At 42.1% G+C, this 27,050-nt stretch overlaps 1 protein-coding gene across 2 annotated transcripts in view; it reads right to left on the reverse strand.

Annotated features, from left to right (window-relative positions):
• SASH1 (SAM and SH3 domain containing 1) overlaps positions 1 to 27,050 on the reverse strand; it is a 299,791-nt gene that overhangs the window by 220,678 nt on the left and 52,063 nt on the right. Inside the window, exon 1 of one of the 2 annotated variants that reach the window (XM_046670367.1) lies at positions 10,313 to 10,348. The exons of the other annotated variant lie outside the window; for it this stretch is intronic. Within the exon in view, the coding sequence (XP_046526323.1) occupies positions 10,313 to 10,333 (21 nt within the window). The 5' untranslated portion in view covers positions 10,334 to 10,348. Of the gene's footprint in view, positions 1 to 10,312; positions 10,349 to 27,050 lie in introns of those variants that run through there. 2 annotated transcript variants of the gene reach the window in all.

A 27,050-nucleotide genomic window follows, 5' to 3' on the forward strand; every position in this document is an offset into this window, starting at 1 on the left:
CTGCATTCCACATAGCCTGAGCTCCATGGGAGGAAGGTATGCGGCAGGAGTCCCGGGGGTGTCTGTGGCAGCTGTCTCAGGGCCCAGGTGGCCACAGGGCAGCAGTCACAGCTGCTGGGGGAGCTGGGGTCAAGGAGAAGCAGGAGGAGGGAGACGCTGCCCGTCGGTCATCTCCTTCTGCTTCATGTCCCCCTCCTCTTTGTTCAGTCCAGCCAGCCAGCCAGGAGGTAAGTACTTGAGTGGCTTAACCAGCTGCTGATGTTTCAGACAAGGAAGAAGTGAACCTGGGCTTAGCTGTGAGCATACAACAAGCCTTCTGGAGCAGGGTCCCCAAACAGGGCTGGGAAGCAGTGGTTTGCATCTCTTCAGGTATCCTTGGGGTACATGGGTGTCTTTCCTAGTCCCCCTGCTTCTCTCTGCATGCACCTCAAAGTGTGTCCTCTCTGCAGAGAGACAGCCGTGCTTAGAAGCAGAGGCTGCCCCTGGTTCTAACGACAGGGAGAGGAGAGCTGGGGAGGGGCCGGCTCGGGCTGCAGACTGGGGAGAGCGCCAGCAAGAGAAAGGCACTGTGTGTGACTCCTCACCATGATCTTGATCAAACATTTTTAAATCTCTATATTATATGTATAATATATGTTTTAAAAATATATATTTACATATATATTAAACTATATATATTTGGAGATGCTTGAGTTTATATATTTGGTATATATATATTTTAAATATATATATTTAAAGGTGTTTGATATATATGAATACGTATCTATGTTTGATACATAAGTATATTAGTATATGCTTTTTATCATCTTAATATTAGTCAGGCCTTAATGAGTAAAATTTAAGTCAAATAGTTCCCAAGGCATTACTCCCTTTTCTCCCCGACACATAGAGTTCTCCACTTCACCCAACCACTCGTAGCTCTTTTAGTTATTTTGTTTGTTTCTGGCCTTGTCGTCCTCATTTCTAAATCACATGCTTATTCAGCTATTTCTTATTTTTTTCTCCCATTATAGACCTGTAGTCATTCTCTACTGACTTCCTAAAATGAAAGATGAAGATTTAAAATTCCATCCTGCCTCCTTCCTTCCATCGCCCCGTTTTTCCTTCTTCTATCCTCCCAAAACAGTGATTGTTTTAGTTCGTGTCCTCTGAGAAGCACAGACCAAGGCAGAACTGGAAATGCACAAGGTCTCCTGGGCTGATGTCCGTGAAGGATTAAGGGGCCGCTCCAGGGCTGACCTGAGACCATGAAGGAGAGGGGCAAGGAAGGCAGGTGGGGTAGGAAGAGTCTTCGACTGCTGGGTAGTTCTGATGAAGAGACCCAGAGCAAAGACTGCTCATCAGAGAAGCCCTGCACTGGGCAGCAACAGCTGGCTCTGGTCCCCTTCCACGCTCAGTCATTGGCTGGGGACCCAGGAGAGCGTGCCTTCCCCTCAAAGACAATAGTGCGTCCCGAAGGGGGCATACACTCGCCAGGGCAAGTCCTCCTTTGAAGGGAGGTCTGCGTGGGGCACCTCCACGGCCACCACATTTCTATTCTTGTTCATGGTTCTAGTAATGTTCAGTGCTTCCGTTATTGCGACCAAGTAGATATGGTTCAGAGCTAAGTCATATTATGTACTATAATCATATTTCTTTCTCAATTATTTTTCTTCCATGGAGTTTTCTTTTTTAATTTGCTTACTTTTCTATGTACCTGTTGACTACTCTGGTCCAAACTTTCTGGCAGAATATAAAACACCCTGCAATATGGTAGATCCCATCCGTATGTCAGTCGCTTCCATTTCTTTCTTTTTCGGAGATGGTCCATCTGGAGCCCCATTCTGGATTGGATGGGCTTCGCTGAGTCCCTCGTTTTGGTGGAGCGCATCTTCCAGGAGCTTGCTGAGAAGGGGGTATAAGTGACGTAAATGTTTTGATCTCTTATACACTTCTAGTCCACTCTCACACTTGACAATTTCTAAGTCAGAAATCATTTGCAGCTCAGAATTTGGAAGTTACTGTTTCCTGGCTTCTAGTGTTCCTGTTGAGAAGTCAATGCCATTCAGATTTCTGATGCTTTATGTGACCTTTTTTTTCGTTCTGACAGCTTTTAGGATCTTCTGTTTGTTCCTAGTGTTCTGAAATTTCACAGTGACGTGCCTTATTCTCTACACTAGACGCTAGATGGGTCTTTCTAATCAGGCAACTCGTGTCTTTCATTTCTGGGACATTTTTGGATTATTTCATTGATTTCTTCCATTTTGTTTTTTCAGCTCTTTCTTTCTAGAATTTTAATTATTGGGGTATTTGACATATTGGACTGATCATCTAGTATTCCTTAGACTCTCTGTCCTATTTGGTCCTGACAGATTTCCTAAACTTTACCTTCTAAGCCTTCTATAGATTGTTTTTGTTATCAGAATGTTCCTTTCTTATGGTATCTGGTTTTGTTTCTCTGTCTCGCTGAGGATACTCATTGTATATTTTGGATGCAATTCTGTCCCCCACTTGCCCCTACTACCTCTGGATTCATTTTCCCACTCATCTGTTTAGGTATCTGCCTTTCACATCCACAGCTTTCTCTGATTGTCTGATGATCCTTTGTTCTCATTGCATCTCTGAGGCACCAGACATCAGATTGCAAGACCCGTGTTGTGGGGCTTTCTGTAGTGGGCCTCACCGTGATTGATCTGGTAGAGGGCTCAGACTCTTGCAGGCGGTCCCTAAATGCCAGTGTCTGTAGATCTTCCCTGTTGGGCAGGTCTTTTTCAACACAGAGGAATCCTCCCACCTCTTCTCTCAGCGGTGGGGGTTGCGGTGGGGAGAGGCTGAATAAAACCTTGGCTGCCAGTATTTTGGGAGCCGAGTTTAGGAAGATAACTGGGAAGTCTTGCCTTTCAGTCCATAGATTTTTACTTAGTTCCCTTGTTTTTAGAGGGGTGCCGTAACCCCTTCCTCAGCTGTTTCTGAGACCAAAGTGTTTCTGGTTCAGCTTCCTACTCTTCTGCCATGATGGGCAAGGAACTGGCTCAGCTTCTTGGCTGCCTAGACTGGCCTGGGATGGCAAGGGTGAGGGGAAACCTGGAGTTCTGATTACTCCCCATACAATCTTTCAAACAATCCTCCTATGTTCAGCCCTTCCCTGACCTAGTGGGGGATGGGGTACTCCTTTCCCAGAACCTTCCTAGGGTGAGTGACTCCAATGAGCTTGTTCTTAGGGGTATTCTCCAAACTCTACATCCCATGTAATTGATTTTCAGTTTTCTCCATTGTGTACCACATCAGTTGCTATTGTTCCCTTCAATCTATGTTGTATCTTCCCGCCTTTGTGGTCATTTCTCATTTCTGTTACCCAAGACCCCCCTCCACCCCACCCTTCGACAGTTGTTGTGGTGGTTTTATTTTACTTTTCCCCTTATTTCCATTTTACTGGGGTTTGAGGAGGGAGTGTGGAAAAAGAGCATATGTTCAATCTGCTCTGTATAATGAGATCCTGTGCTGCTCCTCTGTCTTATTTATTACACTTTCAACCCCCTCCAGGTCAACATTCTACCTCAAAAATGGTTGAGAAGGTACTTCTTTCATAGAATGTGCTCAGAGGAAGCAACTGCTCCTCAACCCTTCTTATTCCAAAATATCCTTCTTGTTTGACTGTCTTTTTGACCTCTCTATTCTTCATTAAGGTAATACTGAGGACCTACTATGTGTCAGATACTATGCTAGGTACCTTACACTCACTATGTCTCATTTCATCTTCAAGGACTCCGTGAAAGGTAGGTCTTATTATACCCATTTTACAGACAAGAACTGTGGCTCAGAAAATTTTCCAAAGAAACTCAGTTGGCAAGATGTAGAGCCTGGACTCAGGTGGGCGTCAGTCTGATTTCCAAGCCGACTGCTCTTCCCAGGGTACTTTGCTGCCCACCCTGACGGGGGTGTTCCAATGCTAGGTGACAGCAGTACTTGCACGCTAAGTGCTTTGTGGACAAAATGTAAGTTCCATGGAGCAGAGCCCTCACCTTCCTTGTTTGTCTCCATCTCCCAAGCACAAGAACAACACTTACTGCATTGAAAACACACAGTGAATGTGTAATATTTTCTAAGAGAATGAATGAATGGATGGATGAACTTGATCTCATTTAATTCTGAGCAATCCAGTCATAACTCTAATATTACCCTTTTGTCAAAGGTTAGGAAACAAGTCCCTGAAATTTGGGACTTCTGTTTTTTGAGAACTGCTCTTTCCAGGAAGTGCTGTTTTCACGTAATCTGTGAAATAACCCATGCTAAAGTATAAAGCGGGACTGAAAGAGATAGCTGAGTTGGCTTGCTAAATTAGTCCAGAATTATTCAGTATTCATTCAACAAAACGTTAATGAATGTCCACTATGTACTACTGGACTGGGGAATGTATAGTCATTAAATCTCATCCTATCTTCACAATAGCCCTGCCAGGGAGCTAGTTGGCCTAAAATCAGTTTCTTAAATATCCATTTGCCCAAGGAAGAGTTTGCTTAAAATTCAACCTCTGTTTGAGAATCTGGCCTTCATTTTACTGTCCTACATTTTCTTGGCATTTTGAAACAGTTCAACGATTTAAAAAAAAACAGTTCTTTGAAGGGCACATCTAACTTAATTTTGTATTTCTATTAAGAATTTATTGAACTTGCAGGATTTTTTTTAAACGATGAGATTGTTTTGGATACTTGAAAGTGCCTTTTTCTATTTGACCTACTTTTTGGATGGTTAAGCTCTTTCTAGCCAGTTTCTATAAAGCCTTTTATTCAGAACTTAAATTAAATTAAAATTTAATTTAATTTAATATTTACTTTCAGGACACTTGAACAGATGCAAAAATGCTCCAAAGGGGATTAAATTTTACATGAACAGGTTCTGGATGAGATGTTCTCCGGCCAGCCTTAATGAGAAGAAAATGGAGACGGAGACCTAAGCCCCACTTACATCCCTCCCCTCCTTCCTCTCTGACCCATGACCCCTCCCCTCCCCCAGCAGCCCCCCACCCCTCCAATGCCTTCCAAGGAGGAGGAGACTGCAATGCCTTCTGGCTCCTGATTTTTATGATTCTGGGTGTCAAATGCTATTTTTTCCTGCTCTCCTGAGTCAAAGGTATGGACTCAGGTGTGTCGTTGAACAGATGTGTTGGAGGCAAGCAAAACTTCTGGCAGCTTCTCCAACAAGCCTCCCTACCTATTCATCTAACAACCATGCCCTGGAACATCAGTGAGGCATGTGAATGGGCTTAAAATAGGAATGACTAAAAAACACCAGAGAATTAGATACCTTTGTAGCACTTGCATAGTGATTATATCAATGATAGAAATGCTTATAATAATTCAAAGGAGTGGAAACGGTGAGAATTTACACTCTTTCCACCTGCCTAACACATCCTTGGATCAGAATTTGTGAAATTTGTTAAATGTGTTAACTATTTGAACAAGTGTCTATTTTTCGTAGGACAAAATGGAATCAAATTGCTTCGAGCAATTTGAGGGAGAGGTAAGGGCTTAGGGTCAGGCATAAGAGTGATGGAATTATTTTAGAACAGGGTCTTGTCAAACCCAATCTAGGAAACAAGCAGAAGGCTCAAAGACTGCATATTTGTTGCTTTTTTTCAAAAGGCGAAATGTAGATGATTCTTTGAAAAAAAAAAGAATATGATTATCTTCATTTTCATATTTGGAAAACTATTAGGGTGTCAACATAATATTGTCTACGAACTTTCACAAAGAATTTCTTTTTAGAATTCATTGGATATTATCTGGGATACAGATGATGTCCTTCTGCTGCCGCAGTGCTATGTGGGCGGCTAAGATCATCTGACCCCTGCCCCAGGTCTGTCCCCAGAGACTCTGACCAATGACCCTGAAGCCGACTTTCCCTGGAAACTCTTAGCGCAACCAGCTGGCTGGTCTGGCCATAATGAACCAAATGTCCCTCCATGCTGTAAAATTCTACCACTCTAACTTTTCAGGTGTTAAAATCGTATTTGGAAAAGTACATCTATAGGGATGTCCACCAAAATGGGTTTTAAAGGGCTGTTGACTGTAGCGGCTGCATGGCCCATCTGATCCGTGCCAGGAGCCACATCAGCCGTGGGTATAATCCTGTGTGAAGTGTGTAGAGTCTGGGGCCAGACTGTTGGCTTCAAACACTGGCGGCTATGCATCCTAGTTATGTGACTGCTTGTGTGCCCTCTTATCAGTAAAATAAGGATTTTATGTACCTACCTCACAGGGTCGTTGTGAGGGTAAAATGATTTAATATGTGTAAAGAGCTTAGAACAGTCCCTGGCACCTGGTAAGCGGTAATATCAAGTGTCAGTTAGGAATGTATTAATATCATTATTATTTATGTGAAGTATGTGAAATTACACAAGGCACTTTTTGGCCTTACAAATGCACAGGAGTGTGCTTCCAGGTATATATAAAAATATATATATATATTTAAATTAACAATTATTGCTTTTATAATCCTGGAAGTGCAATTTCTCAACAGTGCAAATTCTCTTCTCTTCTTTTCCCTTTGCAACTACCTGCCACCAAACAGTTTTCTCATCATCTCCACCCTGTTTTCTTTGCACGTGCAATGTTCCCTCTTCCTGCTCCAGCACAGCTTACTTCATTCTACTTTGGGAAGTTTCTTTCTTACTCAGAAATCCCCCGAACCCTCTTCTTCTTTTCTCTCACATGTCCCAGTTTGTTTTATTTTATTTTTAATCACCCAAGTGATATGGGAAGTGGCTGATAAAAGGTAGAACCATGGAGTTGAGATTCTGTATGAAAATGAAGGGGACATGATGCAAAAGGAGACTATCCAAGGCTGGGCAGAGCAGCCCAGGCTCCTTCTGCTTTCAACGTTCTTTGTTGGCCATTTCAGATTTAGATTCATATTTTACTACCACTTATCTTCAACCTTGTATAGGTTAAGCACTAGACTGGAGCTTTTAGATGGATTATCATTTAATCCTTACAACAACTCCTTGAAGGTAGGTATTCTTTCATCTTACAGACAAATAAAAACAAAAACAGAGAAGTAAATAACTTACCCAAGGCCACATAACCAGAAAGTAGAGAGCTAGAGTTAGAACCCATATATTCAAGCTCCATTGTCTTCCCACTACTCATAATCTCTCCCTGGCAAAACAATAGAAGTAAAATAATAATGCTCAAATTCCATTAATATGGTGCCCTTGAAACTGTCTAAAAGTCCCATTCAGAATTCCATAGAAATTTCTATGTAGCTATTCATCTTTCTGTAAATAAAACAATTTTTTCTCCAGCACTCACTCCATCCATCTATCCATCCATCCATCCATCCATCCATCCCCTCATCCCTCCATCAATCTATCTATCCAACCAATCATTCTTCTACTCACCTGTCTGTCCATCCAATCACATATTCATCCATCTAATTATCCATCCATCCATCCATCCATCCATCCACCCATCCACCATCCACCCATCCATCCAACACCCATCCAATCAATCATCTCTTCATCAGTCTGTCTATCCAGGCCAGCATCCCTCTATTCATCCATCTATCCATCCAATCACATATTCATCCATCCATCCATCCATCCATTCTTTTATTATTTACCTATGTTCCAGGCATTGTAATAAGTTCTGAGGAAATTCCTATCTTTAAGGAGTTCTCAGTCTAAGGAAGGGAACAACATGTAAATAAAAAATTGTAATATAATGTGGTGAATGTTGGACCTATAAGGTGTTATAGATATCAGGAGAGGTGGAGAGGCGAATCTCTAACTCTTCCTAGGCGAAAGCTTTTTCCTTGACACTTTAGAAGGTCAAAGTGGAGGAACCACTTGAAGTTGCATGCAAAATTTTCTCAGAGGGGTTTGTGGCCAAGGGAGGAGAGAGGTGGGGATTTGACTGGGGCATCACAGAGGAGTTTAACTGTGTTAATGTTTACCCTGATTAAGAGTTTGCCAGGAATCAGAAGCAGCGGAAGACATTCCAGGCAAAACAACCCACAAGTAGAAAAGCACATACAAGTAACTTCCTAGGACTCCAACCTAGAGTACCATTTGAGGCAGTGGCTGGAGACAGAGCACCGAGGGTGGGTGGTTAGGGTTCAGATCAAGAAAGGAATGGTATGTAAGGCCAAGAATTAATTCTCATGGAAATTAAAAATGCTCTCACAAGCAGCATTACAGTTCATTGTAAAATTTATTCTCCAGTCTCATTAAACAAAAGGATGGAAGATCTTTCTGTCTATTTCCAGAAACTTGTAACAAATTCTCTGTATTTGGGGATAAATTTGCATTCAGGAGTTGATCTGGGAATCTAACCTTGTTTCTGGGGATTAATGTGTTCTGAATTCTAAACAATGTCTTGCAAAACTTCTGGAGAGCAATGAGGCTGTGAATTGGCACGGTGGCATAGCCCCTTAATGACATGACTGATGTTCAAATACGGGTAAGGAAAGAGGATATGGTCCCAAATGAAGACTTGCTTATTTTGTTATTCAAAGGTGGCAGAGAGATATTTGGAGATGGATTTTACTTGAGTTAATAGTAGTTAAATTTACAGCAGATGTGCCACCCTGGAAGTCTCTGAAACATTGCTTTTATTTCCTCCCCAAACTTCTGAGGTTGAGATTAAGAAGGTTAGTTAAATTAAGATATATACACAATCATCTCCCAGAGAAGAAGCTGGTCTGATCTGAAGTCATTTCTATAGATTCCAGGGCTCCTTCGCCAGTCTCCTTAGATAAGACAGAAGCGATGTTTCTAAGCCTGATAATTCCCCTTTCTGTCTGCGTTGATCAATACATCTTTTTGCATCCTCCAGCACAAAAACCCAATGTGCTTCCCTTTCTAAAAGGAAGCCTCTGTCTTGCTGGGATTAAGAGGCCATAGTCCCATGACACAGTTTGCAGTCAATTTTTGGCATCTGAAAAGCCTTCCCTCTTTCAAGAACTGTGGGCGACCAGTCAAGAGAGAACAGTATTTTGGCAGTTGGACTGAAAATCTTACCTGCCAACTGGGCTGCTCTTAATGTATTGTTTCTGAAACCAGGGGAAGCACATGTAACAAGAACTGGCTTTGTGCTGCCGGAACACTTTTGATGAGCACGTCGGCACCGAGTTGAAGGGAAAACCGGCCAGCTGTGTTTGGTCCCTTTCTCCCACACCAGCTTTCCTTGGACTCCCAAACACTCTCGTGGGGCATGGTCGTTACCTCTCAAGACTCATATTTCATAGTTATTTATTAATACCATAACCGTGGAATCATACATTTTATCCACAGTTGCTCTGACTGACACTCTAGCACATTCCTCTCAACTACCCATCACCCTCCGTTCTCTATTCTTGGTGTCAACCTTGCCAAGAAGATGAACAGAAATTTACCGAAACAGAGGCTCAATTGCTCAATACGTTCAGACTGATGTTTCTTCTAGGATACCCTTTCATAACTCTATTTTCATTTAATAAGTATTTATTGGGTATAAACTGTGCCAGGCACTGCCCTCGGCTTCTCAGAGAAGATGTGAGCAGAACAGACATCTGGAAGTAACCCGAGAGGCCTCCACTCACCAGAGCCCAGTCCACAACCAGAGAACGAGCCAGAAGGGCCTTGGGAGCCAGGCTGGGGGGCTCAGCATCCATGCCTTAAGCTGCTGGGCCCACAGTCCCCAGTTCACAACCACTGCTGCCCGCTCTTTCCTTTCACCATTTTGAATGAACAAATCTAACCTCCTTTTTAATTAAAAAGGAAAAGGACTCCACATTCTATGATACACTACTTCAACAGAGAAAACAAAAATTAGGCTGTTCAGCAAGCTGAGAAGAAGACTTTAGTAGGTTATTAAACGCTAAACAGCTAATCAGAGGGTCCTGGTCCCCCGAGGCTTGTAATACGAAGTACATAGTTACATCCTTCATTCTTAGCATGTGTGGAAATATTTTAAAATAATTTCACAGATAAGCAGAGGGTGGAAAAGCTCTGGCTTTTTAGCAGCAAAAACTTTTCTTGGCTTGTGAAACCGTTTCAGAGTCTTGGAGGGGAAACTCTTATATAAATACCTACGTAATTATATGAATATATCTTATATCAATGAGGAGTCACAAAAATGCCAAAACCTGGCAGAGGCATTTCGAAGCAGCAGAGACTTCCTAGCCTCTCGGAATTCTGATCAATTTATTGGTAGCACTGAAAAGCCCGGAGACTGGCAGCTCGTTTAGACCCGTCAGCCACGATAGTCCCCTCCAGAACAGTCCTGCCTAAACGTCAGAAGCACATTTCCTTACAGAAAATGTCTTAAAATTCAAAAACGGACAGCCTACGTACCCTGCAGTCTTGATCCTCCATGAAGGGAGCTGGTGGGCTGCTGTCAGGCCATACGTTCGAATGTTCTTCGACTTCCTTTCTGACTCAGATCGAATGAATCCGCAGCACTGATGTAAGGCTCTTAATGGGAATCTGTTTTCAATTCAGGGCAGATGTGGGACACCCTTGTAGCCCTAGGGATTATCAACTTTAAAACAAATCGCCGTCAGGACGATAAGTCGAGAAGCAGTAACTGCTTCCTGGGGCCTCTTTGGGGTCCTTCCAAATGCTTAACATATAACACAATAACTATGGCACAAAAGCAGGTTTTGCTCTCGGACATTCTCAGACATTAAAACGAAGCTTGCAAATGCTTCTCAAGAAACAAAGCTTGTAAATACGTCTCAGGGCGTTTATATAGAAGTTCAGCTATTTTAGCAACATCCAAAAGTCATCAAAATGCCCCTGTCCCTACCCCCTACGAAGCTATCTTAGCGCCGTGTTTGGTTCATTGAGTGTAGTTTTTCCACAAATTGAAATTGAATTGTTCTGGTTCAGAGTTTTCTTGGCTCAAGGAAAGGAAGGGGAGGGCTATTGCAAGACTTCCACGGAGAAACATCCAGAAATCAATTTCACATGAGAAGTTTAATATTCTAGAATTAGCGTTCACTGGGCGCGGACGCCTGTGTCTCCGGGCACCCTCTGTTCTGAGACCGCTCTGTACTGCTGGCCCATCTGCCAAGATTTTAGACTCAGAAAATCCTAGCTGGCGTTTAATATAGTTTAACCCAATTTAATAACCCTGGAAGAGGTTAAAGGAACCCACTAACTTGTAAGAAATAATAAAACTTTCCTTTTAATTAAAGTTTTACATAGAACTTGAAAATATTAAGTTAGTGTGTCCCCATAAAGCACACACAGATAAGTTTAGGTATAAGGAACGTTAGTGAGGAGTCAGGAAAGAGTCACGTTAAATTATATATTTAGAAAACACAGTCTATTCTTTAGGATTAAGATGATGCGTGTGACATAATGGAGCCACATGGTACAGCATGAAGTTATCCACCAAAGAACACTAGAGCTACTCTGTTCCTTATCTTCATGCGGGAAGACAGATTAAACCTCCAGTAGCTTCCACATGTGCTAAATCACCATTAAGCAGCATTAGAAGGGGTTTTAAGAGTTCTGCATGGGACATAACGGGACCCATCCCCAGATCTCTTTAACTGAGTGGCTTTGGACAAGCCACTGCCCAGACCATGGTTTCTTTATTTGTAAAGTGGCTGAATTAGGTAAGTGTTTTCTGAAAGCCAAACCTCAAATATCAGGTATGATGCATTAACCAAGACCTGGTAGAAACAGACAAAAAAGGCCTTTTCTTTCTTTTGTTTTCAAGAATCATCACTAATTGCCACTAGCTGGATATCTTGACAAATTTTTTTTTTTCCACCTTGAAGCATATATTTATAATCATGGCTAATAAGGCAAGCGTTAGCTAAAAAGTTGGATGTGAAGAGTAAAGAAACCTATTACCCTAAACAAATTAGACACCTAGTTTTTTTTGGTTTGATAAGCTTCTTGGGAAACAATCCCCTAAGGCATTCTCCAGAATTCTGAACTTGCTCGTGGGCATCGATAATGTACTTACTTCGCAAATTTATTAGGATTAATTTTCTTTTTAAATTAAAGGAGGTAAGAGAAGTCGGACTGTCACTGAGCAGTGGGCAATTTTGATAGACTCGGGTGAAGGTAGGGGATACCTGGTGTGGAGGATAGATTGTGTGATGAGGTGAAAGAACACAGAAGTGAGTCAGGAGGCCCAAGTTCAAGTTCCAGGGCTGCTACTAATTAACCCTGTGGCCTTGGCCTCCACACTTCTCTTTTCTAGGCCTCCGTTTCCTTGTCTATACAAGGAAGGCATTGATCTCTCCATCCTCTTGCTTATAATAATCGAAAGAGAAATTCTGCCTCATGGGATGTAGCTTTTCTTTTAGAGTTTGACTCTCAGGAGCACTGAAGCCAAGACTATAAAGTCAGAAGTTCAGGGCACATCAAATGATAACTGTGGATCAGGCAAAGATCACAGTTAATGTGCGATAGAGTCTTTTTCACAACTCTGGGTCATACCTACTCACCTGCAGAAAAGAGCTCAGATATACCAGCAAAGTCCTGTCACAGAGAACATCATAATAATCAAGGTTTTCTTTCCACAAACCTATTTTTATCAGCTATGATTTGATAATATATGAACATTTACAAAAAAATCATAGTGTATAATATTGGTGTTAAGGTAGGACTTGTGCCCCTCCCCAACCCCATTCATATGTTGGAGTCCTAAACCTAGAACCTCAGAATGTGATCTTATTTAGCGATAGAATCTTTACAGACATAATTAAATTAAAATGAGGTCGTTGGGGTGGATACTAATCCAATATGGCTGGTGTCCTTATAAAAGGGGAAATTGGGACACAGAGACATGCATGCAGGGAGAACAACACATGAATAGGAAGACAACCATCTAAAAGGCAAGAAAAGAGGCCTGGAACAAACGCTTCCTTCACTGCCCTCAGAAGGAACCAACCCTGCCAACATCTTGTGTTTGACTTCCAGCCTCTAGAACTGTGAGACAATAAATTCCTGCTGTTTAAGCCCCCAGTCTGCTTTGTTATGGCCAACCTAGCAAACTAGCCCAACTGGCATCCTCTGAACGATTGTGCAACACATCTTGCATCCTACTATGTGTCAACGCTCACACCAACCAATTGAGGTCCTCCAGAGTTAAAGAACGGGAGAGCTGGAAGAAACAGGCACCGACAATGGGCTGACAATGGGGAAAGGACTTCAGCAGCAAAATTTTTTAGTTTAAAAAAATTCCTACCATCGCTCTGCTCTCCTGCCCCCCAACGCACAGTGTAAAATACAAATGACTCAACGAAGCGCACAAAATGCAAAAAAACCCCCCAAAATCTAAAGAAGCCAGGTGATGGGAGGGCGCACACCTGGGAATGTCCACAGCCTTGTTCTCATTCAGGTTATGGTGGGTGCTGACTCAGCACGAAAGTCGGGGTCAGCTCTGTTACCCGCCAGCTCCTCCATGGGGCGTGCCACTCCAAGCATTTATTAAACATCCTCTTATTAATTATAAGAGCTTTTTTCCAAATAAAAACAAATGCAGCAATAATGTGTTGTAATTTCATCTCACAAAAAGTTAGGCTTCATTGATTTTCTTTGTGTGTGTGAGGAAAATTAGCCCTAAGCTAACATCTGTTGCCAATCTTCCTCTTTTTGCTTGAGGAAGATTGTCGCTGAGCTAACATCTGTGCCAGTCTTCCTCCATTTTATGTCGGATGCCACCACAGCATGGTTTGACAAGTAGTGCTAGGTCTGTGCCCAGCATCCCAACCAGCAAACCCCCGGGCCGCCAAAGTGGAGCGCGCGAACTTAACCACTAACACCACGGGGCTAGCTCCTACATTGATTATTTAATGTATTTCATTCCTTAATAAGCACTTTATCAAAAGTAAAAGGAGAAGCGAAGGAATGGGCATGGTGAATGCACGTTAAAACAAGGACTGATTACACAAAACTAGTTGAGAGAGTTTCCAAAGATAAAATTCAGACTGGATCCAGCCTACTTATTCCCGCATGACTTATCTGGAAAAGTCTGGAAGTCAGTTAGGTTTTACAGAGCCATTTTGAAGGAAATGCAAAAATTCTGAACTGATAGATTTATTAAAACAATCTCCATTATCTTTCTTCTCAATGAGCTTAGAATTAAACATACTTTCTAAACGCTGACAGTATTTATGGCTCAAACAAAGCTGAGACAAAGGCCGGACTCAGACAGGGCAGGAAACAGGAAGGAGGAAAGCTGTTAGAGTTAACTACCTGGGCCAGGCGACGGGACATGGCCCCGGAGGAGGTGGGATTCCGCAAGACTTAAGTTTTCAGAGACAGCGTTAGAATGTGCACTGGAAACTGACAGACCAGTGGTTCTGGCAAGTTCGATGCTTTCTAAACTGTGGGGAGGAGTGCAAATATTTGTTGCCATGCACAGTGTTAAGACGAGTTTTGCAACTTGGATATCAGCAGTTAATTAACTTTTTTTCCTTCATATTTGCCACTTTTCATAGCAGCTTGTCTGTGTTTTATTTACATTAAACCTGATCTGCGCCTAACTTTCCCACAAGAGTTAAAAGTAATAACATGGGCTTTATGGAGTTGTGCAATATATCTTTTCTGGAAGAGAAAAAGTAAAAATTTGGTTATGTCTGTCCCATTCCCATTGTGCACACGAAAACTTGAGTTTCTTCTTTTATTTCGCAATATTCAAACATTTATTCTTAAATGAAAGAATTCTTCTTTCAGTGCATTTTTTGGCATTCTAAATCGTTTGATCAAGAAAAGTTTCGAAACATTGAAAATCTTATCTGTCAGACAAGATGTTTTGAACTAGAAAAGGGGCAGGTGGTGATTCTTGCACAAAGAGAAATAGTTAACAGTTGTATTGCTTATTGTTCTAATAATTGGTTGATACACATTCACCTTTGGTTCACGGGATTCATAAAGTTTCACATGGTTTAGAGATGAATCAAGTGTGAAGACTTTAAACAATGTCCCTTCCAACTCTCAGACTATGATTCAACGCAATATTTCTCATAATTGCCTGCTGAGAAGAGGCAGCGAGGAAGCTTGTTGAAAATATGGACTCCCAGCCCCTCCCCTTGGAAGGCAGATTCTGTAAGTACGGTGGGACTCTGGGGCTGCTTGTCACTGGGAAAGTTTGAGGAATACTTTATTCCTTGATCCTAAACCTGGGTTGGATACTGAAATTACTTGGGGACCTGAAAGAAAGATATTACTGAGCCTGGGTCCCACTCTCAGAGATTCTGACCTATAGTCTGGGGTATGGCCTGGGCATCTGGATTTTTAGAAGCTTCCAGTTGATTCTAACGCGCAGCCAGGGTCAAGAGTCACTGACTTGATTGGAGCAACAGTTAGTTAAGTGGAACATGTGTGAAAGCAATGTCTAACATTCCCATGAAGTTATTCAAAGTGCTTTTACATACACGTGTCCCGTGCGAATCCTTGAGAACCCGTGGAGGTGGGAAGAGAGGGTATTTTCTTTCTTTTACAGATAAGCAATCCCAGACTCAGAGAGCTGGAGTGGCTTGATCAAGCAGAATTATGGAACCAGTGAGATTCATCTTAGGTACCTACGACCTCACCTATGTTCCTCTGCTCCTTACTAGCTCTCCAGCTTTCCCAGTCTCCTTTTAAAAACAAAACAGAACTCGGGGCTGGCCCCGTGGCCGAGTGGTTAGGTTCGCGCGCTCCACTGCAGGCGGCCCAGTGTTTCGTTGGTTCGAATCCTGGGCGCGGACATGGCACTGCTCATCAAGCCACGCTGAGGCAGCATCCCACATGCCCCAACTAAAAGGACCCACAACAAAGAATATACAACTATGTGCCAGGGGGCCTTGGGGAGAAAAAGGAAAAAAATAAAATCTTTAAAAAAAAAAAACAAAAAAAACAGAACTCTTGGTTGCTTTGAGCTTCTCTTAGATCAAAATTGTTATTAATAATAATCTTAATAATAATACTAATAACAACCACAACAGCAGCTAACATTGGGCCCTTTCTACACATTGTCAAGTGCTCTGCATACATTATCTTAATGGTCTCAAGGACTCTGCAAGGTAGGTTATATCCCTATTTTACAGACGGGGAAACTGAGGCTTAGAGAGTAAGTCACTTGCCAAAGTTCACATTCCTATGCAACACCCTTCTCATTTTATCTAACCCTCTTCTTGCTTTCCTTTTAGCCAACCAACCTTCAGCGCGTGGCAGAGAGTAAAGAATCTGATGAAGTAATTCAGAGTAAGCTGTTAGTGACAATTACAGCTTTCCTGGCTTGTATTCCCACTTCTAATACGGGGCTCGGATCTATTAAGAAACTTCTAGAGCCAGCCATACAAAAATAGGAGTAGCACTTGAAGAATTCAACGGGAGAATCGTGGGTTGTTAATTCTTAACTACCTGCCTTGTCTATGCCCAAGGTTGAGCCCGTGTTCTCAAAGACGGTTGTAGTGCACTGACTGGCATCAGAGGCTTGGGCACGAGTTCCAAATGCTTTTTATTAGCTGTAGGTGTCTTGGGCCAATCACGTCCGAGATGTGGCTAATGTTCTGAGAGAATCAGACCCAGTTAGAACATAATCAATATTCTCTTATCTATTTTTCTGAGGTTTCCAAACTACTGAACTTATTTTTTTCCAGCTGAGTCCATTGATGTCGCTATTGTTCTTGTAAGCTTTACTATTGTTGCTGTATAGATGAGCTATGCTGTATTATAGGCTACACAATACGATGAAATATATATTTTATTTATCTATATATTATATTTTATTTATAAATAAAACATTTAGCACAGTGCCTGTTACAGAGTAAGCAAATAATCCTAGATATCATCACCACCATCACCATCACCATTAACCTTATTATTTGCTAGATTGTATTTAATCATGAGTAGTGCAGGGAATATAGGAATATTATTAATATTAATATTATGGAAATATTAATAGATGACACTGACCATACACTTACTTCATACATATACTAGACTTATTTTTATTATTTCAGTATCCAAAGCTCAAAGTAAATCAAGTCAGGAATCTGGTTCCTGGCAGTTCAAGAGGCATGCATTTTCTACTTAGCTATGTAAACTCTTTACAGAAATTGGGTACTATTTCATATGACTTCACTCATATGTGGAAAATAAACAAACAAGCAAATACAAAGATATGGAGAACAGATCAGTGATTACCAGAGGGGAAGGGTGGGGGATAGAGTAAAGGGGAACATATGTATGGTGATGAATGGAAACTAGACTTTTGGTGGTGGACACGATGCGGTCTACAGAGAGGTTGAAATATAATGAGTACATCTGAAATTTACATAGTGTTATAAACCAATGTGATCTCAATAAAAAAATTTAGATACTATTTTATGATGCTATGAACAGGGAGAAAGATGTAAAAGAACAGAATTTCTTTATCCCTCCAGTTTTGAAGACTGTCATCTGGTGTGGGAATCCTAGCTAACTTCCTGCAAAGCGTAAACTTACGTAAAGATTGAGGATTTTTATGTGTTCTACAAAGACGATAAAGCTACTGGGTCAACCAAAAGAAGCTTAAACTATGCATTATCTCATTTATAAATTTCCATTTATTCAACAAATAGTAACTGAGCACTAACTATGTGCTGGACACTGGGAACACCAGATGACAAAGGTCCCTATCCTCAAGAAGCATACCTTTTAGATGGATATACAGACAAAGGACAACTACATTAACAGACTAATGAAACAATAACTGTGTTAGATTTTTAAAAAGAAACTCATGAGGGCTGAGATGGAGAGGTACCTTCAGATGGAGCAGTCAAGAGGAAGTGACGTGTAAGCTGGAAGAATCTCCAGACGCCAGTTATTCTACATGTGGGAAGAAAAGCATTACAAGCAAAAAGATTCATAAATGCAAAGCCTCTGAGGTGGGGAAAAAGGTTGGTGCAGCTGAGAAACTGGAAAATGTCAAGTATAATTGGAGCGTGGAAATCATGGGACAGGGGGTATGGCATGAGGCCACGAGGCTCCTCAGGAGCCAGGTCACACAACCCTCCTGGGCAATGGCAAGGAGTATGGATTTTATCTTAAGTCTAAGAGGAAGCCACTGAAGAATTTTAAGCAGAGAAGCAGCATGATCTGAGCCATGCCTTAATGTAATTCCTACTGTGTGTGGAGGAAGGAGAGTGAAGACAATGATAACTTTTCTCTTCCTAAGTAATACTTGTTTGAAAACCAGAAATTATAAAGTCATTTGCCTATATTTTTTAAAGCAATCTTCCAAGGACATAATCCTTCTTATTTTTGGAGGAACAGTCATTCATCTGCATTCTAAATGGGACAGAACTATAGATATATAGACTAGCAAGTTTTAACCTGCCTAATCGAGGACAGGAATGCATTTCGTAACACTTTTTGTCAAAAGAAAAGATAATAGAGTCCTTTCCAACCACTATCAGTGAACTGCATGTCTTCACGTCTCTCTTTCATCAGAGAAAGGTGCTGTGTTGAAAGTGAGCAAGATCCAGCCGTAAGTGACCTCATTAAATCCCAAGTGGAGCACTAGGAATTCTGCACTTCCTTATTTTGGACAGGTAACAGTAAACAAATCACACAGGGGCACGCCTAGGATAATTGATTGACATGCACATGTCGCTTCCCATCACAACAGAACTTTCAGCATCCCTGATATACATGAAAGTTAAGACACTCGAATGGTCCCTGGGCCAGCTCAGAAATAAATCCTCCATCCTCGTTCAGTCTTTTACTTCCATTGCCCAGACAGGAAAACAAGAATGCTCCGTATAACGTAGAGTTGAACATATAGAGAAGTGAATGGACAATTTGCATAGTTTTACAGCTCTGAGAGTCAAACTTTTTTTACCCCGTGATAGTTTTCTTTTCAGCTTTTAGTTCAATGCAGAGCATATTTCTGTGGTTGAGTCACGAACTCCAAAAATAGAGGCTTGTCATGGAAATGCAGACAGACGCCTCCCTGCAGCCGTGCTTCTGGGCACTGCTATAGTCATCAGCTTTAATGAGAACTGTTAATATCACCTCCATCAGGATGGCTGCCCTGGGCTGACGTTCCAGGCTGTGCACAGGTGCTCTTGGCCAAAAATGTAATGGAGGTTATTACATTATCAACGAGGCACAGATGTGCTTTCTGTCTGGACTCAAGGCAGTGTTCCTGCCAAGAGCATAACTCTTTCAGCGGGTCCAGGTCTGTTTGTATCCAAATGCTGTTCTAGCTCAGCGAACCTGAGAGCTGCCTTCTGCTTTCCCAGGACATGAGTTTGGAAAACGTGCTTGAGGATGCAAGAAGGCTGGGCTCTCAAAGGCAGGTACATGCTTTCTTAAGTACACGAGGCTCATCCCGCCACCTTCTGCTTTTTCAGGGAAAGCTTCAGCCATTGCATATTTGTTCACTGACTCATCAAGATTTTCTTGGGCACCTACCCTGTGCCAGGTACCCCGGAGGAGTCCAAGCTGATTCTGCCAAGGAGTTTGCTCCCGGGCACCCTGCAATGATTTCTACTGTTTCTTATCTTTCCTTCCAACTTCTTCAGAACTGTCTCTCAAAATTCATGTCTCCACTGTCTCTCCCTGAGGCTCCAGTCTTAACATCATGGGGTTTTTCTACAGAGTTGGATGTTTACCTAATTTGACACCCCAGCATCTCCTTTCTCCTAAGCTTGAAAACCCTATTCGTTGAGCTTTTTGTTAGTCAGCTTGGTCCCTGGGATCGCTCTGATTTGAAGCCAGATTTCCTTAAAGCTAGCAGCCACAGGTCCTGCAGGTAGCCTAGCATCCTACTTTGGCACTGCCAAGCCAACATGGGTGCCTGGGCCCTGAGAATCGGCTTTGACAGTCACCTGCGGGGCCACCACTGCACCTGCCCATGTTCTCACTGTGGAGTCACTCTGTCAGGGATAGAATGGTGGCTCAAGGAGGAAAGAGGGGTTCTCTTCTGCGTGAGGGAGCAGATTTGAAATTGATCTTGACTTTGAGAGTGACATTCCCTTGCTGTCCAGGAAAATTTATCTCTTAGATAGGAGCTAACTGGTGAGAAAGGAGGTCAGTACACTGGCCACAGTGCAGCCTCCCCACTGTCATTTCAGTTTTAAACACAGAGATGAACAGACACAAGGAAGATGCTGAGAAATGTGTATGCGCGCATTTGTGTGTGGGCTTGGAAAGTGGGCAGTGTTTTTGTGGGCATCTGAGAGCACCCAGCTGAGGAAGACACGAGCAGTGCAGCATCAGGACATAGCGTTATTCAACCCTCTGTCCTTTTGCTTGTTGCACACCCCTCGACTGTTGACCAAAGATGACAGAAGGATCCTGAAGATAAATGGGCGCTCTTCAATTCCATTTCCTTTCCGTCTACACCACTTGCGTGCCTGACTTCAGGTCCCTCTCTTTTTTCTTATTTCCATTCCTCTTTTGACAGATGGGTTGGCAGTGGCAGCATGAAGGGACGGCTGGTGGTGTTAACCCTGTTGTCTGTCCCTCTGCCTGACCCCCTGGGATGTGGCTGTTGCTGGGGAGCGCAGCACTGTCATTCCCGCATCCCAGCTCGGAGCCCCGAAGATCTGGGCCACAGTGGTGCTCTCGTGGCTTGGCAGCTGTTCTACATGGCTGGCCTCGTTATGAAGTGCATCTCTTGACAGGCAATTTGCTGCTGCCACCTGTATCTAGAAATCCTTTGCTAAGACTGAGAAATGCATCCCATCCTCTCTCTTCTCCCGGGTGTAGCTTTCACGACACGTTCTCCTTCCGACTCCTGTACATTGTCCTGTGTGCATTTCCACTGAGTGCTTGAAACATTTTGATGGCCTCCCCTTTCCCCTAGGCAGATAGGCAGGTGTTTTATAAGTGGGATCAAGATGAGAACGCAACAGATGATAACAGAAAGTAAATGTCAAACGGATGTGCCTCTGACTCAGGGAGACTTGGGCGGTACAGCAAGTCCCTCCAGTGGGAATCTGAGTGTGGATGAACCACAGAGCTGGGAGGGTTGACTTTCCGTCCAGGGATTTACTATTGATTTTCTGTCGTCAAAAACCAGGTGGAACTCTGTCTGATGATTATCTCAACTGTGAAAATTTGGATGATACATTAATATTTACAAAGCTCTTTTAGGAGCTTTCCCAACTATTATGCAGACTCAAAACAAGGCACATAAGAAACTGATTAATGTTATTATATTTATATATCAAATGTATAAACTCTATCCTACGAGCTTTTTGGGGGGAGAGAAGCAACTGTAAGATGCTTAGTGTAATAAGTTAAGTGATATTTAAAAATAATTTAGGGGCTGGCCCTGTGGCCAAGTGGTTAAGTTCTTGCGCTCTGCTTCGGTGGCCCAGGGTTTCGCAGGTTCAGATCCTGGGCATGGACCTAGCACCACTCATCAAGCCATGCTGAGGCGGTGACCCACATGCCACAACTAGAAGGACACACAACTAAAAATATATACAACTATGTGCTGGGGGGGCTTTGGGGACAAGAAGGAAAAAATAAAATCTTTAAAATAAATAAATAAAAAATAATTTAGATTCAAAATAGAAACCCTTTCCAACAAATATTTCATAATTGAAAAATTAAGCTTCTTCAAATTTCATCAAACTTGAAAAGGACATTATGAAAATGATATCCTCTGATCTCTGTTCTTTCAGTATTTCCAAAATATTATATATTTCAAACATATATACATATTTTATTTCATCTTGGACTAAAGAAAAATGTTGGTTTTTAAATATGCCATTTTGTTCAGAAATTAAAAACCAGGGAGCGGCCAGCCCTGTGGCCCAGCGGTTAAGTTCGTGGGCTCCACTTCAGTGGCCCAGGATTCCACTGGTCCGGATCCCAGACGCGGACATGGCACTGCTCATCAGGCCATGCTGAGGTGGCGTCCCACACAGCACAACCAGAGGCACTCACAACTAGAATATACAACTATGTACTGGGGGGCTTTGGGGAGAAGAAGAAGGAAAAAGAAGAAAAAAAGATTGGCAACAGATGTTAGCTCAGGTGACCAAAAAAACAACCAGGAAAGAATAATTTAAAAAGTCAAGCTTTACAGTGCTTTTAAAAAGATGACATGTGCCTTAGTCTTTAAAAGATCTTATTATCCCACTAAAAGCCTTCCTCCAGAAGATGCGGTGTGACTCCTTCTTAGTGTAAGGGGCACCCTCTGTGAGATCCAAGGTCTTCTCTAAGATAGGGTAGTCAGTTCCCCGCCATATTTTTGCCAGGCATTTCTTCTTCTCCATCGGCCTTTGAATTCATTCATGCAGTTAATAACGATGTATTGAGTCAGGCATGTGCTGCATTCTAAAAGTACCGTGTAAGTAAGCCAGACCTAGCCCTGCCTCATGGAGTGTGTAGTGACAGGCAGTGAGACGCCCAACAGCGATGGAATCAAGACTAGGATGGGAGAAAGATGTGTTATTTATGGGGCCTTCAGCAGGAGCAGCTCAGCGACCCATGCGTACTGGTGAGGATGGTAAGGGGTTGGGGGGGCATTTCGCCCTTGCTCTGAAAGAAGTGTCTGCACTTCCTCTCTTTCTGCTCATACAGCTCTTTTGAAATTTGAGGACAGTGTAAGCAATTGGCATTGGCAACCCTGTCCCTTCCTAGAATTTTGGCTTAGTCCTTGATGCAATGAACATCCTGAGTGTGGTGGATTAACTTTGCTTCTGTTTACCTTTCCTAATCATCGGCATTGGTCTCAAAAGACTCCGAGTTTTCTTGGAACGTGAGTTGCCCCACTTGGGCGTGAAGCACCCCCCCCCCCCCAACTCACCATCTCAGACAACGATCCTTGAGTGCCGTCCAGTTATAACACACACACAGCCAAGGTAACACAGATGAAGAGAAATAGGAAAACTACCGGGTTGTTTGCTTTGGGACATGGCAAGCATGAAAATGAGCAAACATTTAATTTTGTTTATTGAGGTCAACATGAAAGCTGTTGGATCTCTTATAACAGCTTTCTGGACTTTTGATGCATTCCTTGTTGAAACACCTCAAACTGAGCTTGTCGTTCTGAAATGTCAGAATGTTCCGTTCTGGTAAGCATTCAGTTCGTATTGAGTTCTCCCTTTGTGCGGAACTCTGTGAGGTGCAGCTACAATGTATAAGGGGATGGAAAGAATATAAAATGAAACCTGGAAGCCACGAGTCAGTAGACAGTGAAAACAATCTGAAAAGACTTTCTGGTTTTGCTTGATTACAGACTGAATTTATGACCCAGCGGGAGGAGCACACTCATACTTTCTTTGCATGCCTTCTTTTTATGGTCCCCTTCTCAATGCAAGGGCTGCCTGGGCAGTCATTTCTGCCTACGGAGTAAGGTAATCTCAGAACCTTGTGACCTGAATTTGTAGAGAAGCCACGTGTGATCCTGGACCCAGACAGGGATTTGCTAACCTTTGAAGCTAGGAAGGCTTCAAGGGCCTGAAAGGCACATGAATAATCTCAAGCCACAATTCTTACTTCTTTCTCCGTTTCCCTCTGACAAAGATACATTGGCAAAATAAAATATTGAGAAGTCATAAACACAGAAAGGATAAGTGCACAGGGTTTGGAGTTCTAAGGTTTGAATCATGGCTCCATTATTAACTCTGTGACTTTGGGCAAGTCATTTAACCTCTGTGAGCCTCAGTTTCCACACCTGTAAAATGGAGGTAATAATACCTAGTCAGGGGGTTATTGTGAGGATTAAATGAGATAACGAATATAAGCTTCTTAGCATAGGGGCCCAGTCCAGAAAAGTTCAATGAATATTAAACTATTATTATTGATAATTGTGTCAACTCTGTGGAAAAAATAATTTCGTTTCGTTAGGATTCTTTAGTTTTGCTGGTTCTGAAAATGGCTCAACAGAACATAAGCAAGAAGTCATGTGCATTCTACCAGGTTAAAAATGGGAAAGCCAACTTCTCATTTATTCATTCATTTAACAAATGTCTATGGAGCATCTTCTATGTGCTTGGCAAAGGGCGAGGCATTGGGGTTTAGAGAGAAAACTAACAGTTCCCATCTTCCAGAAAGCTGAAGTCCGGTGGAGCAGATCAGTAAGTAAGCTGACAGTGACAATATAGCATATGTGCTTAATAAATGCACTTTGGCAGAACCATGCTCTGAAAACAGAGCTCCTGAGAGAAGAATACCAAAAGGATTACATGCTCACTCAAGTCAAACCTTCCAATTCTAAAGGAATGGAAGAAGGAAGTCAGGAACACAAGAGAGATGATCTCAGGCCCCGCCTCACACCCTGCCCAGTTCCCAGCCTGAGGAGCTCTCTTCTCCCAGGCTGGGGTGTCATTCTTTGGCCTCTAAGATGAACGCTGGCCTTGGACAGGAGCTTGCGGAGCTCTAGGCCAACCCTTTGTAACTCAGGTTCAAGCCAAGTTTGCAGCCAGCACAGCCTTGACCATACGCTCCAGTTCTGATACCTGCTCTCCTGCCTCCAATTTCTTGAATGTATGGTGTTTAGGATCAGAACCCGGCTCTTTCTTCCTTGTTTGTGTTTAAGGACTCTAGTCCTGGCTCTGAACTCTGTGCCCATGGGTGGACTTCTGCTGCATCTTGACCAATGAGCCTCCCTAGGCTTTTTTTGGTAATAGTTTTATTGGGATATAATTCACATAGCATACGATTCATTCATTTAAAATGTACTATTCGATGCCTTTTTGCATATTTCCAGAGTTGTTCCACTATCACCACAATCAACTTCAGAACATTTTCATCACCCCAAAAAGAAACCCTTAGCTGTCACCCCAATCCTCCCATGCCCTAGCCTCTGGTAACAATTAATCTACATTGTGTCCTTATAGATTTGCCTATTGCAGACATTCCATATAAATGGATGTTATGGACTGAATTATATCTTCCAATGTGACTGTATTTGGAGATAAGGCCTTGAAAGAGGTAATTCAGGTTAAATGAGGTCATAAGTGTGGGGTCCTGATCCAATAGTACTGGTGTCCTTATAAGAAGAGAAAGAGACACCAGGGATGTGTGTGTGCAGAGAAAAGGCCATGCGAGGATGCAATGAGAAGATAAGATAGCCATCTGCAAGCCACAGAGAGAGGCCTTAGGGGAAAACAAACCTGTCAACACCCTGATCTTGGACATCTAGGCTCCAGAGCTGTAAGAAAATAAATTTGTGTTGTTTGAGCCACTCAGTGTGTGGTATTTGGTTATAGCAGCCCTAGCAGATTGATATAGTAGATTCATACTATATCTGTATTCATACTGTATCTGGCTTTTTTCACTTAGCATAATGTTTTCAAGGTTTAATCCATGTTGTAACATGTATCAGTCCTTCATTCCTGTTTTGATGACAGATAATATTCCTTTATATGAAAGTACCACATTTTGTTTATCCATTCATCAGTTGACGAACCCTTTGGTTGCTATGAATGATGCTGCTATGAACGTTCATGTACAAGTTTTTGTGTGAACATGTGTTTTCCTTTTTCTTGTCATATACATCTTGAGTATATCTGTCTAAGAGTAGATTTTATGGGTCATATGAGAACTCCATGTATAGCCTTTGAGGAACTGCCAAACTCTTTTCCAAAGTGGCTGTACCATTTTACATCCTCATCAGCAATAATGAATGAGGGTTCCAATCTCTCCACATCCTTGCCAACATAAGTTATTTTCCGTCTTTTTGATTATAGCCATCCTAGTTGGTGTGAAGTACATCTCATTGTGGTTTTGATTTGCACTTCCCTAATAACTCATGATGTTGACTGTTTCTCATGTGCTTATTGGCCATTTTTACATTTTCATTGGAGAAATGATCCTTTGCCCATTTTTTAATTTGCAATTAATTTTTAACTTGACTTTTTATTATTGAGTTGCAATCATTCTTTTTATATTCTAGATACAAGTTCCTTATCTTAGATATATGATTTGGAAAAAGTTTGTCCCATTCTGTGCTGTCTTTTCACTTTCTTGATGGTATACTTTCAAGCACAAAAGTTTTAATTTTGACGATGCCCAATTTATTTATTTTTTCTTTTGTTGCTTGTGCTTTTGTGGCTTATCTAAGAAACCATTGCCAAAACTAAGGTCATGAAGATTTACTTACATGTTTTCTTCTAATAGTTTTACAGTTTTACCTCTTACATTTAAATCAATTTTGAGTTAGTTTTTTTGTTTGTTTTTTTTTGTGAGGAAGATTGGCCCTGAGCTAACATCTGTTGCCAATCTTCCTCTTTTGCTTGAGGAAGATTGTCACTGAGCTAACATCTGTGCCAAACTTCCTCTATTTTATGTGGGATGCTGCCACAGAGTGGCTTGATGAACAGTGCTAGATCTGTGCCTGGGATCTGAACCAGGCCACCGAAGTGGAGTGGGTGAGCTTAACCACTATGCCACTGGGTCAGCCCCTGAGTTAGTTTTTTGTATATATGGTGTAAGGTAGGGGTTCAACTTCATTCTTTTGTATGTGGATAACCAGTTAGCTCAGCATTATTGTTGAAAAGACTATTCATTTCTCCATTGAATTGTCTTGGAACTCGTAAGTAAAATCGATTGACCATAAATGAAACAGTTCATTTCTAGGCTCTCAATTCTATTTCATCGATGTATATCTTTATGTCAGGACCACACTGTCTTGATAACTGTAGCTTTGTAGTAAGCTTTGAAATTGAGAAGTGTGAGTCCTCCAACTTTGTTCTCCTTTTTCAAGCTTGTTTTGGCTCTTCTGGGTCCCTGGAAGCTCCCTAGGCTTCTGAAGCCGCTTTCTGGTGCCTGTTGCTAGGATCTAGCTGCTGGCTGAGGCGTCTGAAGTTGGCAGGCAAATATGCTCAGCTTACCACCTGGGCTGCTCCCTGTACGCCTCAGTGTTACTCTGTCCACCTCAGTAGACCTTTTCCAGGTCTAAAGCTGGATCTTGTGAACCTACGGGCTCACTCCGGAATCCTCAGAGTTAATTAGTGTTGATGGACATCTCGTTAGTGTATTTATGTCATGTCTGTTGCTTTTAAATTATAAACGTATTATAGTCAGATCCCCAAAAATGTGGCAAACAGATAAAAAATTCTTGATAATCAGAACCCACTTGTTAAAATTATAATGTAACTATCAAAGGTCTAATGCATTATTGTAGATATAC

The sequence above is a fragment of the Equus quagga genome, chromosome 8 (genome assembly GCF_021613505.1).
Source record: "Equus quagga isolate Etosha38 chromosome 8, UCLA_HA_Equagga_1.0, whole genome shotgun sequence".
In the NCBI taxonomy this organism is placed as follows: domain Eukaryota; kingdom Metazoa; phylum Chordata; class Mammalia; order Perissodactyla; family Equidae; genus Equus; species Equus quagga.